At 39.0% G+C, this 14,292-nt stretch overlaps 3 protein-coding genes across 3 annotated transcripts; 2 read left to right on the top strand and 1 right to left on the bottom strand.

The window, feature by feature from the left end:
• Window positions 1–1,537: 1,537 nt before the first annotated feature.
• Window positions 1,538–3,281, bottom strand: LOC145782971 (uncharacterized protein F54H12.2-like). Its single transcript, XM_082594729.1, has 2 exons — window positions 2,885–3,281; window positions 1,538–2,802 (listed from the first exon to the last, which is right to left on the bottom strand). The coding sequence occupies exons 1-2, from the start codon at window positions 3,279–3,281 to the stop codon at window positions 1,538–1,540; spliced, it is 1,662 nt and encodes a 553-aa protein (XP_082450855.1).
• Window positions 3,282–8,040: 4,759 nt separating this feature from the next.
• Window positions 8,041–9,027, top strand: LOC145782970 (protein FAM200C-like). Its single transcript, XM_082594728.1, has one exon. The coding sequence runs from the start codon at window positions 8,041–8,043 to the stop codon at window positions 9,025–9,027; it is 987 nt and encodes a 328-aa protein (XP_082450854.1).
• On the top strand, window positions 9,028–9,567 carry LOC145782969 (protein FAM200A-like). The gene has a single exon (XM_082594727.1). The coding sequence runs from the start codon at window positions 9,028–9,030 to the stop codon at window positions 9,565–9,567; it is 540 nt and encodes a 179-aa protein (XP_082450853.1).
• The last annotated feature ends 4,725 nt before the right edge of the window (window positions 9,568–14,292 follow it).

Here is a 14,292-nt window from a genome sequence, read left to right as displayed (position 1 = left end):
AAATGAAATTTCAAAAAAGAAAAAAAAAAAAAAAAAGAAACATCTCAATGTTGCGGCGACGTTTGCTTGGGGGCTTGTCAGAAGCGTTACATTGTTTGACCTGAGATCGCTTGAGCACTGCAAAGAGTGCCGCAAATTGTTCACCATCGTCAAGGTTGTAGAGTCGCCCTTACTTGACTGTCGTATTTTAGGCACAGCAGAAATAGACCATGACTGCTCTCATCAGCAACGCGTCAACTTGGTACGGGCTGAAATTGATGAAGATGAGTTTAGAGTCGCCCTAACTTGACTGTCATATACTGAACACAGCAGAAATCGACCATGACTGTCGTCATCAGCAACGCGCCAACTTGGTACGGGCAGAAATCGATGAAGATGAGTTTGTGTAACAATGTCGCCGCAACATTGAGATGTTTCTTTTTTTTTTTTTTCTTTTTTGAAATTTCATTTCGAAGAAATGAAATTTCGAAAAGAAACTTGTTTTTTTTTCACCTGCATCATTTTAGCTTTTTGCGCTTTGCAATAAAATAAAATTGCTAGCTTGTATTTTTTTTTCCTTAAAGAAACTTATTTCTTTTCACCTGCATCATTTTAGCTTTTTGCACTTTGTGATAAAATAAAATTGCTAACATGTATTTTTTTTTATCTTTTTTATTGAACAAATTTCAAAAAGAAACTTGTTTCTTTTCACCTGCATCATTTTAGCTTTTTGTGCTTTGCGATAAAATAAAATTGCTAACTTGTATTTTTTTTTTTTTTTTTTATTGAACAAATTTCGAAAAGAAACTTGTTTCTTTTCACCTGCATCATTTTAGCTTTTCGTGCTTTGCGATAAAATAAAATTGACAACTCGTATTTATTTTTTTTTATTAGGCAACAACAGCAATATAATTTTAAGTGCAAAGGTAGAATTAAAATAAAAAAATAAAAAAATGCATTGAAAGGTGAAGCAGGAAGATTTTTTTTTCTAACTTTATGTTGAAAAAACAACAACATGAAATTGAGGTAAAAATGCAACAACTGTGTAATAGACACAAATACATAATAAAAAACAAAAAACTAAACAAATGCACAAATTAAATTCTTATTCTACAACGCCGGCGTACAAAGTCTTCAATAGCACGATCGTTTGCATTGAGATCAGAATGAAAATTTGAGACAATCGCCTTCATGGATACACCGCAACAGCGTTTTAATAGAAAATACATGCAATAGTGACCACAGACAAGCGACAAAGGTCCTTGAATTGTGGTGTGGTTCCAAATCCAATCGATCGAGTGGAGATGCATGAAATCGATAAATTCACGTTGGTAGGGTCGGATACCAAAAGAATCGAAAAATTCGCCTTGCTCGTGACCATTCAAATAAACAGCAGCCTAGTGTTCACCCGGTTGATCGCTTTCGTCGGTGTTGATGACAAAGGCAGCAGGGGGGGGATACGTCTTGGGGCAACATGTCTCTCACGTAGGCTACACACCCTTCAAAACACGCTTTAGACAAGAGTCATTGAATAAAATCCTTGAAATCTGGTCCGAGTTCATGCCGAATAGTCGAATATGACACTTTTGTTGCGATCAATTTCTAGAAGATTGTCGTGCTCTGCATAGACGATGACGTTGATAGTTTGCTGTAAGGCTGTCGCAAAGTGAATTTCCAATCGCAAGTTTCCGTGCTTTATTAATTCGAAATGACTCGCCCCCGAACCAAGGTCCGGTGTCAAATCAAACGCAAACAGGGTATATCCGCCTGGATATTCCGCTCTGGAGATATCGTTGCCTTCGTCTGCGTAATATTGATTTGTTCCTGTAAATAGGGAGAGGTAGCTGCGTATATATTTTCCATTTCCAAAGTCAGGTTGGTATGGTTTGGAAGGAATCTGCTTTCCGTCACGATACAAAGCCAAAAAATTTACAGAGTTGTGTTTGAAATCAAACGGGTTTCTGGCCGACAGACCGTTGAAAGAAGCATTGTCCACCATGCCGATCACCACCCTTCTTGGTAACTGACCGAGAAAGAGATTTTCTTTGGTGACGGTGAGATTGCCTCTTGGCACGGTAAAAGCTTTTGTTTCTACACGGCGGATTGGATACTTGGCTGTTCCAGACTGGAGCGCTTTGATGTGGGCGATTCTTACAGGGTCACTGGGTTTGACCTTTCTACAGAATAAAGCCACTTCTTGCAGCTTGACCTTTCCTGCCCCCATGAGACAAAACGCGTCGGAGGCTCTAGTCAATTTGAGCTTCATCTCGACTCCGTTGAGTAAATATCGATTCTGAAAAGTCATATCCAGATGCAATTTCCCTATCATGTCCACCGATCGACTTTCTTGCGTCAACGCCTTGCGTCGATTGAAGCCTGCATTTGCAACAGCGAGCGTATCAAACTTATCCTTAGAGTCCTTGTACCATAAGTTTGCAGAGAGCTGTGAAGATTTTGCAGGTCCTCCGAAACTGAGAAGAGTCTCCAAGTAAGCTCTGTAGGGATACGTGTGATTCGATTGAGATACCTGGGTGTTGTTTAGGCTTAGATTGATCTGTGACCACAGACTGTGCAACCAATTGCAAACCGGAGCAACGGCATCGTTTTCGGCTAAATCTGTCCCGTCGTTTTTGACCACTTTAGCACGAACGTAGAGTAAGGTGTTGGCCAAATCGATGTAGTAGTCACCTTCCTCGACAATCAAAAACTCGACAGGACCGCTGTCGGTGAGAGTAGATTGCGGGCGATGTTCCACATAATGTCCACTTTCCAAACTGGTTTGGGTAGGTGGAACAGCAAACAAATCCAGCTCGGTTTTCAACCCTTCACAAGACTTTTCATGAATCAAGCTAGCCATCGAAAATGTCTTTTGATACGACCGCTTTCCGTCTATGTTTTTTCAAACTGTTGGATTTGTTGATTTTCTTTCGCCTTTTGACAGGCGGAGATGAGAAAAAGGTCTCGTGTGGTGGGATTTGATGGACCGGGGCCGCGACGCGTTTCAATAAATTGACACCAGCCTGCTTCGATCTTTGTAAAGCCGCTTCTTTTGCACTTTTTCCAGATAACACATCTGAAGCAAAATGTGCACCTGACCTGAGAACTTCTTTTCCAACCGTCTTTGCTCCTGATTTGATCAAAGGCAGGATCGCTTTTCCAAGGCTAGAAAATATACTCCCCAAACCATAACCGTTTTGATATTGGGCACCGGAAAAAAAACCTGGTGTACCGTGACCAACCTGGGAGACGTAGTAGTTTTCGTAGGCTCTTGCGTTGCAACAGAACTCGGGCTTGTGAGGCATTATAGTTGATGAAGACGTCTTTTCCGAAAGTGAAGCGTGACCACTACTTTTCCGGTCTCAAATTGAACTGGATTGCCCTGATCATCTCGCAGCGATATATGTACCGTGTCGAAGTTTTTCAGTTGAACAGGGTGATAATGCACTTTCTCATTTCTTCGGTAAATGTAATCACCATCTTTTCCTTCCACAGGAACTATACCCAGCAAAGGAGCTAAGGTGTCGCCAACCACCCTGGGTTCTACCACATCACAATACAAGTACATGGCATAAAAACCTTGATGTATGTCTACGTGACGTCTTGCTTCATATTCACCGCTTTTAAAACGCTTTCTATGAAACCCCAACAATTCAGCAAGTCCTTCACCCATCGTGATGTGGGCGCACGCTTTTGACCAACAAATTGATAAGCCTTGTGTAAGGATTGTAATACATGTGTAATGACAATTGCGTTCCAATTGTGCGCTTTAATTTCATTTCCAAGTATTGAAGGATTGCTTGAGGATTAGGGTAGTGACCAGAATCCAAGGCCACGACAGTGTCAATTACACCGTCTACATAGTGCAACCAATTATTGACTGAGTTGATAATGTTCCTCCAGGAGTGTGGATATTGGATTTCGGCGATACCAACCTCCCAATCTCCTTCCAAGTTGATCTCATTCGGTAGTCTGACCACATAATCCGTCAAGGTGTTGGAGGGGAAAAATTTCATGGAACTGTTACTCGGTAGGGTTAGGTAAAACATTTTTCTTTGGATATTTTATTTTGGGTTGGGGCATAACCAACCCTAAACAATTGGAAAGCAACACGATCCAAAGTTTGTGCGGGTCCTCTTCTAAACTCAGATTGTAGAGACTGAATGATATCACAATCAAAATGACAACCATTTGAAAAAAATAGACTATTTCACTTCTGGGAACGTTTTTTCCACACATTTTCCACTCAGCCATAACGCACAACACTCGCTTCGTCAATCCAGCAATTGAACTTGTCCGGGTAACCGAGCCACTTTACAAGGATCTGTTTCTTTCGATTCTTTTTTCTCCTCCCTAGAATCGCTTCTACCTTGTAGATGTCGTGATCAAATCTGTTTGAAATTGTTTTGCGATGCCACCGACCACCACACGACGACGTGGAAAGCGTATGCGAATCGGTTTATGGGGTGTGTAAGCGTCTTGAGAGCCGAGCCACGATTTTACAGGTTTGTTGATCACCCTACGTAGTCTTTCCTCTCCACCGAAGCTTCCAGGATTCCCGGCGTCATAGTAAATCAATCGTGCTGACGCCATGTTATCTTCTTTTTGAGACCAGGAAAAGGGTGAGTTTCACCCAACTCTTCTTGAAACTCTTTCAAACCGATCGGTTGAGAATTTTTGGATTTATGAACGACAGCCGAAATCAAATGTTTTATATTGGAGTTAGGAATCACCTGTTCGTGAATCGTGAGTTCGCCTGATTTGTTCCAACCGAGAGAAGAATTGTTTTTGATAACGTCCACAAGACCACGACTTTTTCCGAGGTAGGTTTTTGCAACTCCTGCCAATATGTCATCCTCAGTAAAATGTTGTTTCTCTTCAAGAACAATCTTGGTTGGAGTGTTGACATACTTTTCACGATAAACAATGTACTGCTGCAAGATTTGATCGTAGAGTTTCACTTTTTCACTCGTGGTCAGATCAGAACGAGAAAGAATGTCATTCATTTTGGAGTCCAACTCACTCATCGCGTTCAGCAAAGGAGGTTTTTGCATGTTCTTTTCTCGCATCGACTCTAGAAGGCGTGGTTCCACAAGGCTCATCTTTTTGACACTTTTCATCTTGTTATTTTGAAGCCAAAGTGCCGATCAACCCAGCGATCGCAGGAACAACGGCGGATAGAAGAGCTCCCAGAAAACCTCCGTGTTGAATAATCTGTCGTTTTTTTGTAAGACTGGTCTTCTTTTTGGCCAGCTCACGCAAAGGTTTCTTGTATTTAAGCAGATTTGCCTTTTGCTTTGAAGAGATGGGGACGTTGCCCTTCAACACGTTGTAGCAACAATCACAAACACACTTAATCAATTCGTTATCTGCTGACTTTATAACCCCTTTAGCAACATTAGGATTCGCTTTGGAAAGAAGTTTGAGTGTGTCGATGTGTCGTTGTAAACGAGCGGTCATCATCGAGGATTGGGGACGTATACAAAATTGCTTTCTCCTGGAAAGATGTCAGTTCGCAATCGAAGTTTTTCTGGGGTGCTTTGTTTAAAATCCAACAGTAAATAACCGAAAGGTTTAGATGTTGCGTCTGCAAAGGCTTCTTGAAGAACACCCGTTTGCCTCGGATAAGCTTGCTTTGCCAAATGAAGTATCTGAGAGTTGTCTCTAGGGTTTTTAAACACCACCAAATAGTGTGCGTTGAGACTGATCGTCCGGTGTTCTACTCTAATTTCTTTGTTTATTCTTTATACATTTGAATTTTAATTTCTTTGTTTATTCTTTATACATTTGAATTTTGACAGGTGAATTTACACAAAAGGTGGGACTTCTGGCAACCCTGGAGCTTGAACAACTTGACGTCATCATAGAAACAAACAACAGTTCATTGTCACACATGAGTGGTTCTTGTCACACTTGAACACTCATGTGGAACATGTTTACCATACATCTGGCAACCCTGGAGCGTCATCATAAAAACAAACAACAATGCATTGTCACACATGAGTGATTCTTGTCACACTTGAACACCCATATGGAATATGTTTACCATACATCTGGCAACCCTGGAGATTTATTTACTATACATCTGGCAACCCTGCAGAACTCACATTTCTTTGTTTATTCTTTATACATTTGAATTTTTTTTGGCGGGTAAATTTATACAAAAAGTGATCTGGCAACCCTGGAGATTTATTTACCATACATCTGACAACCCTGCAGGAAACAAACAACAATTCATTGTCACACATGAGTGGTTCTTGTCACACTTGAACACTCATGTGGAACATGTTTACCATACATCTGGCAACCCTGAAGATTTATTTACCATACATCTGGCAACCCTGCAGAACTCACATTTCTTTGTTTATTCTTTATACATTTGAATTTTTTTTTGGCGGGTAAATTTACACAAAAAGTGATCTGGCAACCCTGGAGATTTATTTGCCACACATCTGGCAACCCTGCAGAACTCACATTTCTTTGTTTATTCTTTATACATTTGAATTTTTTTCTGGCGGGTTAATTTACACAAAAAGTGATCTGGCAACCCTGGAGATTTATTTACCACACATCTGGCAACCCTGCAGAACTCACATTTCTTTGTTTATTCTTTATACATTTGAATTTTTTTGGCGGGTAAATTTACACAAAAAGTGATCTGGCAACCCTGGAGATTTATTTATCATACATCTGGCAACCCTGGAGCTTGAATCATACTCACATTTCTTTGTTTATTCTTTATACATTTGAATTTTGGCGGGTGAATTTATGAGTGTTTTCTTGGTTTGTTTCGCGGTGACGTCACAGCATGGCATATGGGGGTCCGAGATGTGGTACTACTTACTACTGTTGCTCAACTTGCCCCGCCCTTTTTTTAATGGGGTAAGTTGAGCAGCAGCATGGGGTAAGTTGAGCAACAATGAATTAAGGCGTTGATTGCTTACATTAATAAGAAATGAAGACAACTTCAATTTCTTAAGTTGCAGAGTTAGTATTAATACATGTTTTTATTGCAACTGAGCCATTGATTTAGCCTACCACTCAGAATATGTTTTTGGTTTTCGTATCTAGGGAGGGGGTGGTTGCCCCAGTTTTCAATATATCACCATATAAACTATTTAAATGTTAGGCTATAGTGAGGAGTTTTTGGAAAAATCTCTTGCAGACCGATCACGTAATGCTGTAGTAGGCCTACGACTTAAACGGTCCGTACACAGCCTTGTCTAGAGGCTGTAGTTGATGCGATGTGTGGGGTAGTATGGTTAGCAAAACCATACCGCTAGCTCTGCATAGCTCTACTGACTGAAGTCACATTATCGGCAGCGACAGAATTCTTCATTCGATTTATGTAACGAGTCAGCGTCATCCGTTTAATACCATGATCAATAGAAGCAGCATTTACGGATTTTCCATTTACAGTATAACATTATCTGCTGCACTCCTCAGCACAGCATTTTGAATGTTTCCCCTGTTTGTTTTTCTTTGATATATACGTGACATTGTATTTAACTCAGTGTTTCTCAACCCCGAGTCCGCGGACTCAAATGAGTCCGCGGAAGGGCCTGGATGAGTCCGCGAGCACAGTTGCTTTTGCTAGTGGTCAGTTCATATTGCATTACAAATAAAACGTAAAATGCTCCTATTTCACCAACTTTATCTTTGTGATGTCGTAATAAATGGGCTAAAATTCTAAAACTGACTGTGTTCTACCGATGAGAACACAGTCAGTTTTAGATTAGATGCCTGGTGAACAGTCTCAGACAGAATTACTTGAAATGGCTAAAAGAAAACAAGTTTTTGCATATAATGATGAATACTTGAAGCTTTGGATTTACTTTGATTGAGGTGAATGGCGAAGTGAGGCCGCAGTGTGTGTTGTGCTTAACAGTCTTAGCTCACAGCTCTTTAAAGGACACGAAACTTTGTTGGCACCTAGAATCAAACCATGGAAATGTTGTTAACTTCACAAATCTCTTGAAGTATTTAAAGAAAAAGAGCATCAGGTGAAGCGAAGTCGCATTGATCGCCCAACTGCTTGGGGAGGAATAGTATATTCTCACAGTCATGCAGTGCGTGCTTCTTTTGCGGTTGCATGGAAAATCGCTTACAAGTGCAAAAGCACCTCACACAGCTGGAGAAAATTTGATTAAACCAGCATCTGTTGAAATGGCCAGGATAATGTGTGGTGATGCTGTTGCTAAAAAACTGGAAATGGTTCCTTTGTCAAACGACACCATGAAGCGGCGTATCGAAGAACTCTCAAGAAATGTTCTGCAACAAACAATCGCTGCCATAAGATGCTGTGAAAGATTTAGTTTGCAACTGGATGGGACAACCGATATCGGAAGTGATGCACAGCTCATGGTGTTTGTGCGATATTTTGACACAAATGATTTCGTTGAGCAGTTTCTGTTTTGCCGTCCACTTGCTAAAAATACCACAGGAGAAGAAATATTCAAGAAAGTGGATTACTTCTTTGAAGAACATCAGCTTGAGTGGTCTAATTGCGTGTCTGTTTGTGCTGATGGTGCTCCAGCCATGGTGGGAAGTAAGAAAGGCTTCATGAGTTTTGTGAAAAAGAAAAACAATAACATTTCGGTCGTTCATTGTCTTCTCCACAGAGAAAATTTGGTAACAAAAGAAATACAAGAAAATGTAGCCATAGTTTTTAAAGAGGTTGTATCTGTGGTGAATTATATTAAATCTCGTCCTTTGAACACTCGCTTATTTCGTGCTTTGTGTGACGAAATGGGAGCGGAACTCAGTGGGCTTATGTTCCATTCAACTGTTCGTTGGTTGTCACGAGGAAAGGTGCTTGAGAGAGTGGCTACTCTTAACGAGGAAACCCATGCTTTTTTAAAAGAGCAAAATCATGAACTTGCTGATCGCTTTCGTGATGATGAATGGATTGCAAAGTTGCTATTTTTGGCCGATGTTTTCAGCCATGTAAACCAACTGAATAGTTCTATGCAAGGAAAAGAGAAACTATTTTTTGATGTTTTGGAAAGTATTAATGCATTCAAACGTAAAATAAAGCTATGGATGCATTGAATGAAAAGTGGGAGGTTGGCTGCTTTCCCAGGATTGAACTTATTTGTGGAAGAGAAAGATATCAATTTGGGCGTCATTCTTCCCATCTTTCTTGGGCACCTCAACACATTTCTTTCTGAATTGGATCGTTGTATTCCTTCCAACAATTATTGCAGGATCTTTAATTGGGTTCGGAATCCTTTTCAGGTGTCAGCGCTAGAACTTCACTCAGATATGGACTGTATTGCTGAACAGTTGCTTGAATTGCAAAGCCGACAGATGTGGAAAGACAAGTTTAAAAAGGCTTCTTTGACTCAATTTTGGGCAAATGTGCAGTCGATGGAGCCTAGTCGTTCAGATCTTTGCAAGCAAGCTGCAACAGCTCTTTTGCCATTTCCAACCACATACCTGTGTGAATCTGGCTTTTCAACTCTGACGATGATCAAAACGAAGTATCGCAATAGACTTCAACCGGAAGATGACATTAGATGTGCACTGACAACCATAATTCCGGAATTCGATAAACTTGTCAAGCAAGTTCAAGGACAAGGCTTTCATTGAGTGTGTGTTGAGTGAAAAACAGTGCTTGCTTTTTTCGTTGATACCGTATTAAACTCTCTTGGATAGAAATCAAAAAACCTATTTTTCGTTAATATATAGCTTGAGTCCGCGGGTATATAGGCGAGCTTGAGAATAGTCCGTGAGTCAAAAAGGTTGAGAACCACTGATTTAACTGACCAAACAATATATTTGAAAAGGTAGCCTGTACATCAATTGTAACTTTAACATGAAAAGGAAAGAAAAAACAAGATAATTAGCTGGCTTGACCTGATCAGCTGTCTTAAGTTATTTACTGGGGTAAGTTGAGCAACTGCTCAACCTACCCCAAGAGCAATTGCTCAACTTACCCCATCTCCACCATTTTTAAAAAAAGTTAATTTTTTCAAAGACTGCTAGAAAACTATATTGCATTATTGGCTACAAGCCTGGGCAGATGTAACGTCTACCTCAATTGCAAAACGAATTTTATCTATCTCTACTAATAATTCAATAAACAGAAATTTCCGCCGCTGCCAAATATTTACTCGTAAGCACCCAAACTCAAAAAAGTGGAACCATTCCTAAACAAAGCTTCCAGTTGTTTAGATCGATATAGTGGCTTAAATGGCATTATGGGTAAAATAACTTGGTGTCAGAAAAATTTGTTTCAGCTTTTCCGTTTTCCCGGAACTAGGGGTTGCTCAACTTGCCCCATTGCTCAACTCACCCCACCTTCCCCTACCCCCATGTCTTGCACACTATGGTCGAATCCAGTAGCGTAGCCAGGAATTTTGAAAGGGGAGTGTTTTGACGACCCAGCGGAGGGGGGTCTGGGGGGCCTCCCCCAGAAAATTTTGAAAAATTACTTTGAATTTGGTGCATTCTGAGAGCATTTTCAACAAAAATGTGGTTATGAATATTCTTGTAAAATAGTGCTGTCCGGTGGCATAGCAAAAGAATAAGATCATGTTTTCTTCGGCATTTTTCGGAAATAAAGCTAAGTTTTTATGTTTTCTTGTTGCTAACTCCTGGCTGAGATGTTTGAATGTTTGGTATTGGCAAAACTCGCTCTTTTAATGCAATTTTGTTTAAAATTAGCAATTTTTTTTTGACTAAAAGCATCATTCTCAATATCGTGACGTCACACGCGTGCCAAAGGGGGGATTGTAACCCCCAAAACCCCCCCTTGGCTACGCCACTGGTCGAATCCAGTGGCGTAGTCAAGGGGAGGTTTTGGGGGTTACAACCCTCTCCCTTTGGCACGCGTGTGACGTCACGATACTGAGAATGATGCTTTCAGTCTAAAAAAAATTGCCTAATTTTAAACAAAATTGCATTAAAAGAGCAAGTTTTGCCAATACCAAACATCTCAGCCAGGAATTAGTTACAAGAAAACATAGAGACTTAGCTTTATTTCCGAAAAATGCCGAAGAAAACATGATCTTATCCTTTTGCTATGCCACCAGACATCACCACTTTACAGGAATATTTGTAACCACATTTTTGTTGAAAATGCTCTCAGAATGCACCAATTCAAAGTAATTTTTCAAAATTTTCTGGGGGAGGCCCCCCAGACCCCCCGCCGCTGGGTCGTAACCCCCCCTCCCTTTCAAAATTCCTGGCTACGCTACTGGTCGAATCATGCAAGAGCGCTGCAGCACATTTAAAATTACCAAACCGCAATGAAATTACGTGCGAAATAATGTTTTCTAGTGCAACGTCTAATGGTCGTCGGTCGCGTTGTTAAAAAAAAAACAGGAAAAATATCATTGTTTTCAAGAAACAAAATTTAGTTTGGGATAGAAAGTTTTACGCATTTAAGTTAAAACTTGTTTTGTGCCATGATAGGCTACGTAGATTAAAAATAAATGATGGAATGAGGATGAAAGACCTTCTTCCATCCCATCATCCAAATCTTCCATTCCATCCTTGGATCTTCCATCCAAAAATGTGCCTTCCATTCCATCTTCCATCCCATGCCTTGCTCCTATGGCACGTTAAATCAAGTCACAACTTATGTTATACCAGAGTCACTATATACATAGTCTGGAAAGTCAATGGCAAATCTGCCTGAGGTTGTTGTTTACAGCGCCACCTAGGAGAGCTATGGTTAAATCACAGAATCTGCTTGGAAGGTATGCAAATACAGGCATATTGTCTACTATCAACGGTGAAACTGTGCATGATATTGTGGTTGCAGACTTGTTTTAACTATTGCAGAATGTTTAGGATGTTAGTTACAGTTATTATCTAGAAAAATTCGTTTGGTCTACTTTTCTGAGGCTTAGGTTAGCATGACTACAAGTAGTTAAAAGATGATGTGACTTTTCAAATTACTAAGGAATTGATTAGTTTATAGTTTGAAGTAGTGGTCTTTAAAGTTAATAAGTTTCAATGTACAAAGTATATACATCAGCTTACTAATTGAAGGGATTAATTACTAAATATTTGTGGAAGCTTTAAGCTAAAGTAGGCTTGAAATTAGTACCGTAATTGGCAGATGCTACTTAGCCAGCATCATTTCCAAAAATATTGATTGATCGATTAATTCAGTTGACAGTTATTTTAAAAAGGTCTATAAAGTTGTTTTATTTAGTGATACAACAAAACGGTGATAGGTTTCAATCTGTGATACTCAAAATAGCCACTCCCAAAAATAATTTATAAACAAAGAGCATTAGCAAGACAAATTTGAGTACCGGTAAGTATGTAGGTTCAGTAATTTAATGCAACAATGTCACAAATATTAAAAGTCCTGAGATTTAACTTAAAACTAGTTAGGCTGAAGGAAGATACAGCAGAATCAGATACTTACCGTAACTTGTTCCATATTTGGGGAACCTGGTTTGCGACATATATAGCATCTTAAATTAATTGGTTATGTACAGACTGGAAATTTGATTGAATGGACCAGTTAAGGCAGTTATGCTGACAAAGGTTATGTTTTGTTTATTTCCTTTGTGTTGTAATTTCCTATTTTTTATTAGCATGCCGTTTTTTTGTAGGTCATCAGTCTACTTTGAGACTACTAGCAAACACTGGTTTAATGCAGTAACCGGTTAACCACTACTTTGCTTTGTATCATCTTCTTTTCGCCCTTTTTCACATCACAGAAAACATAGCTTATGACTGCTTGAGGTTTCAGTGGCATGGCTGAAGTTTTTCTTGTTGAAGTGGCTACCATTACTAATTGCTTGTGATCTGCTTGACATATGTTACAAAATACCTATAGGCTATCATAACGTGTCAAAATCAACAACTTGGCATGAGGTTGCATCCCAATTTCTTAACTAATTCACATATTTAAAATGAACTGCCAAGTTGTTGATTTTGACAATTTGAATATTTCGGATATGTTACATTTTAGCATGTTACTTGTGGGCCTGTCATTCCTGATTTTGAAAACAATTTATGCTTATGAAAACAATTATATGCTTAATACAAATAGAGAATGTTCATAAATACAGTATATAATATATATATTATATATTTCTTACAATGCAGCAATAAGTGTACAAAAAGGTTTACAATTATACAATTCTTAAAAGTCATTAAAATGTTGTCACAATGCTTGGAAGCTCTTCAAGACATGAGTGAAGAACATCTTATATTTTTCGATGAGGTATGTTGAGCTTGACTTGTTTACATGCAAAATACTATTCAATCAAATATAGTTATTACTATCTAAACCTAAAGCTTACTGGTTAACAATTCTCCGCAACAGCATTGTCTGTTAACCGGGCTATTATATTGTGATTATTCTTGTATTTTTTTTTTGTCTTTTTGCATGTATGGTAATTAATATGGACTTATTGGTGTGGTGCAAATAATTTGTAATAATAACATTATCAATATGAAATTTGGAAATCTAACCAATGAAATACTTAACTGCTTCAGGGCCTTCAGGTCGAAAAAGTTAGCTTTCAAAAGCATAATATGCAATATACACGATTATACTGGTGCTACTTTAGAAGTGCATTAATTCAATAATTCCGAGCTATATTTACATTTTGAGGTACCAGTAATGAACGTTCTTCTTTGGTGCCATTTTTTTGCATACTATATATAGCAATTGAACGTGACTTACTTTACATTACTGGTATGCTAAAGAACAATGGCATCACATGGTCACCTTAGTTCGGAGAGATTAATGGCACTTGATGAAGATGGTGCATTACTGAATTTATTTGTATTTTACAGTTGAATGAAGATTTGGATGGTGGAAATTCGCCTATGAAAGGGGAATTTTCTTCGAAAAGTGGCGTATTACACTGACATATTGCTCAATGAAATCAACAACCTTAATCTGCCTAATGCATATCATGAGTATTGTAAAGAAAGCTTATTGCCGGACTTGGACTGTGGAAGGTATACAGCAATCCATTAACTGGAACCTCTACGATGGCGCTTTTGAAGAACTTTTCTAGACCCTTGCTATGTTGACATGTATTGTTTTCACTGTGATGGTCAGAAATAAAAAAAAAACTAAACTTATAAAAAAAAGTGCTGTATGCGTATGAGGAGTCATATTTTTACTTACCACTACAAGACTTCTTACATGGTAGAAACAAAACAGCTAAACAATCGCATAAGCCGAACAGTGCACTTCGTAGGCCTAGCACTCCGAAAAGTATAAACAATTCTAAAAGCAAACATTGAAGGGGGATTCCTGTTGTATTTTGTTATCCGTTTTTGATTTGTACAATAAACATCGTAGCATGCTTTTCAAGCTGATTTCACAGCACA

This window comes from Aplidium turbinatum, chromosome 14 (assembly GCF_918807975.1).
Source record: "Aplidium turbinatum chromosome 14, kaAplTurb1.1, whole genome shotgun sequence".
In the NCBI taxonomy this organism is placed as follows: domain Eukaryota; kingdom Metazoa; phylum Chordata; class Ascidiacea; order Aplousobranchia; family Polyclinidae; genus Aplidium; species Aplidium turbinatum.
The sequence above is the reverse complement of the archived record's forward strand: the minus strand, read 5'-3'. Positions and strand labels throughout refer to the sequence as shown.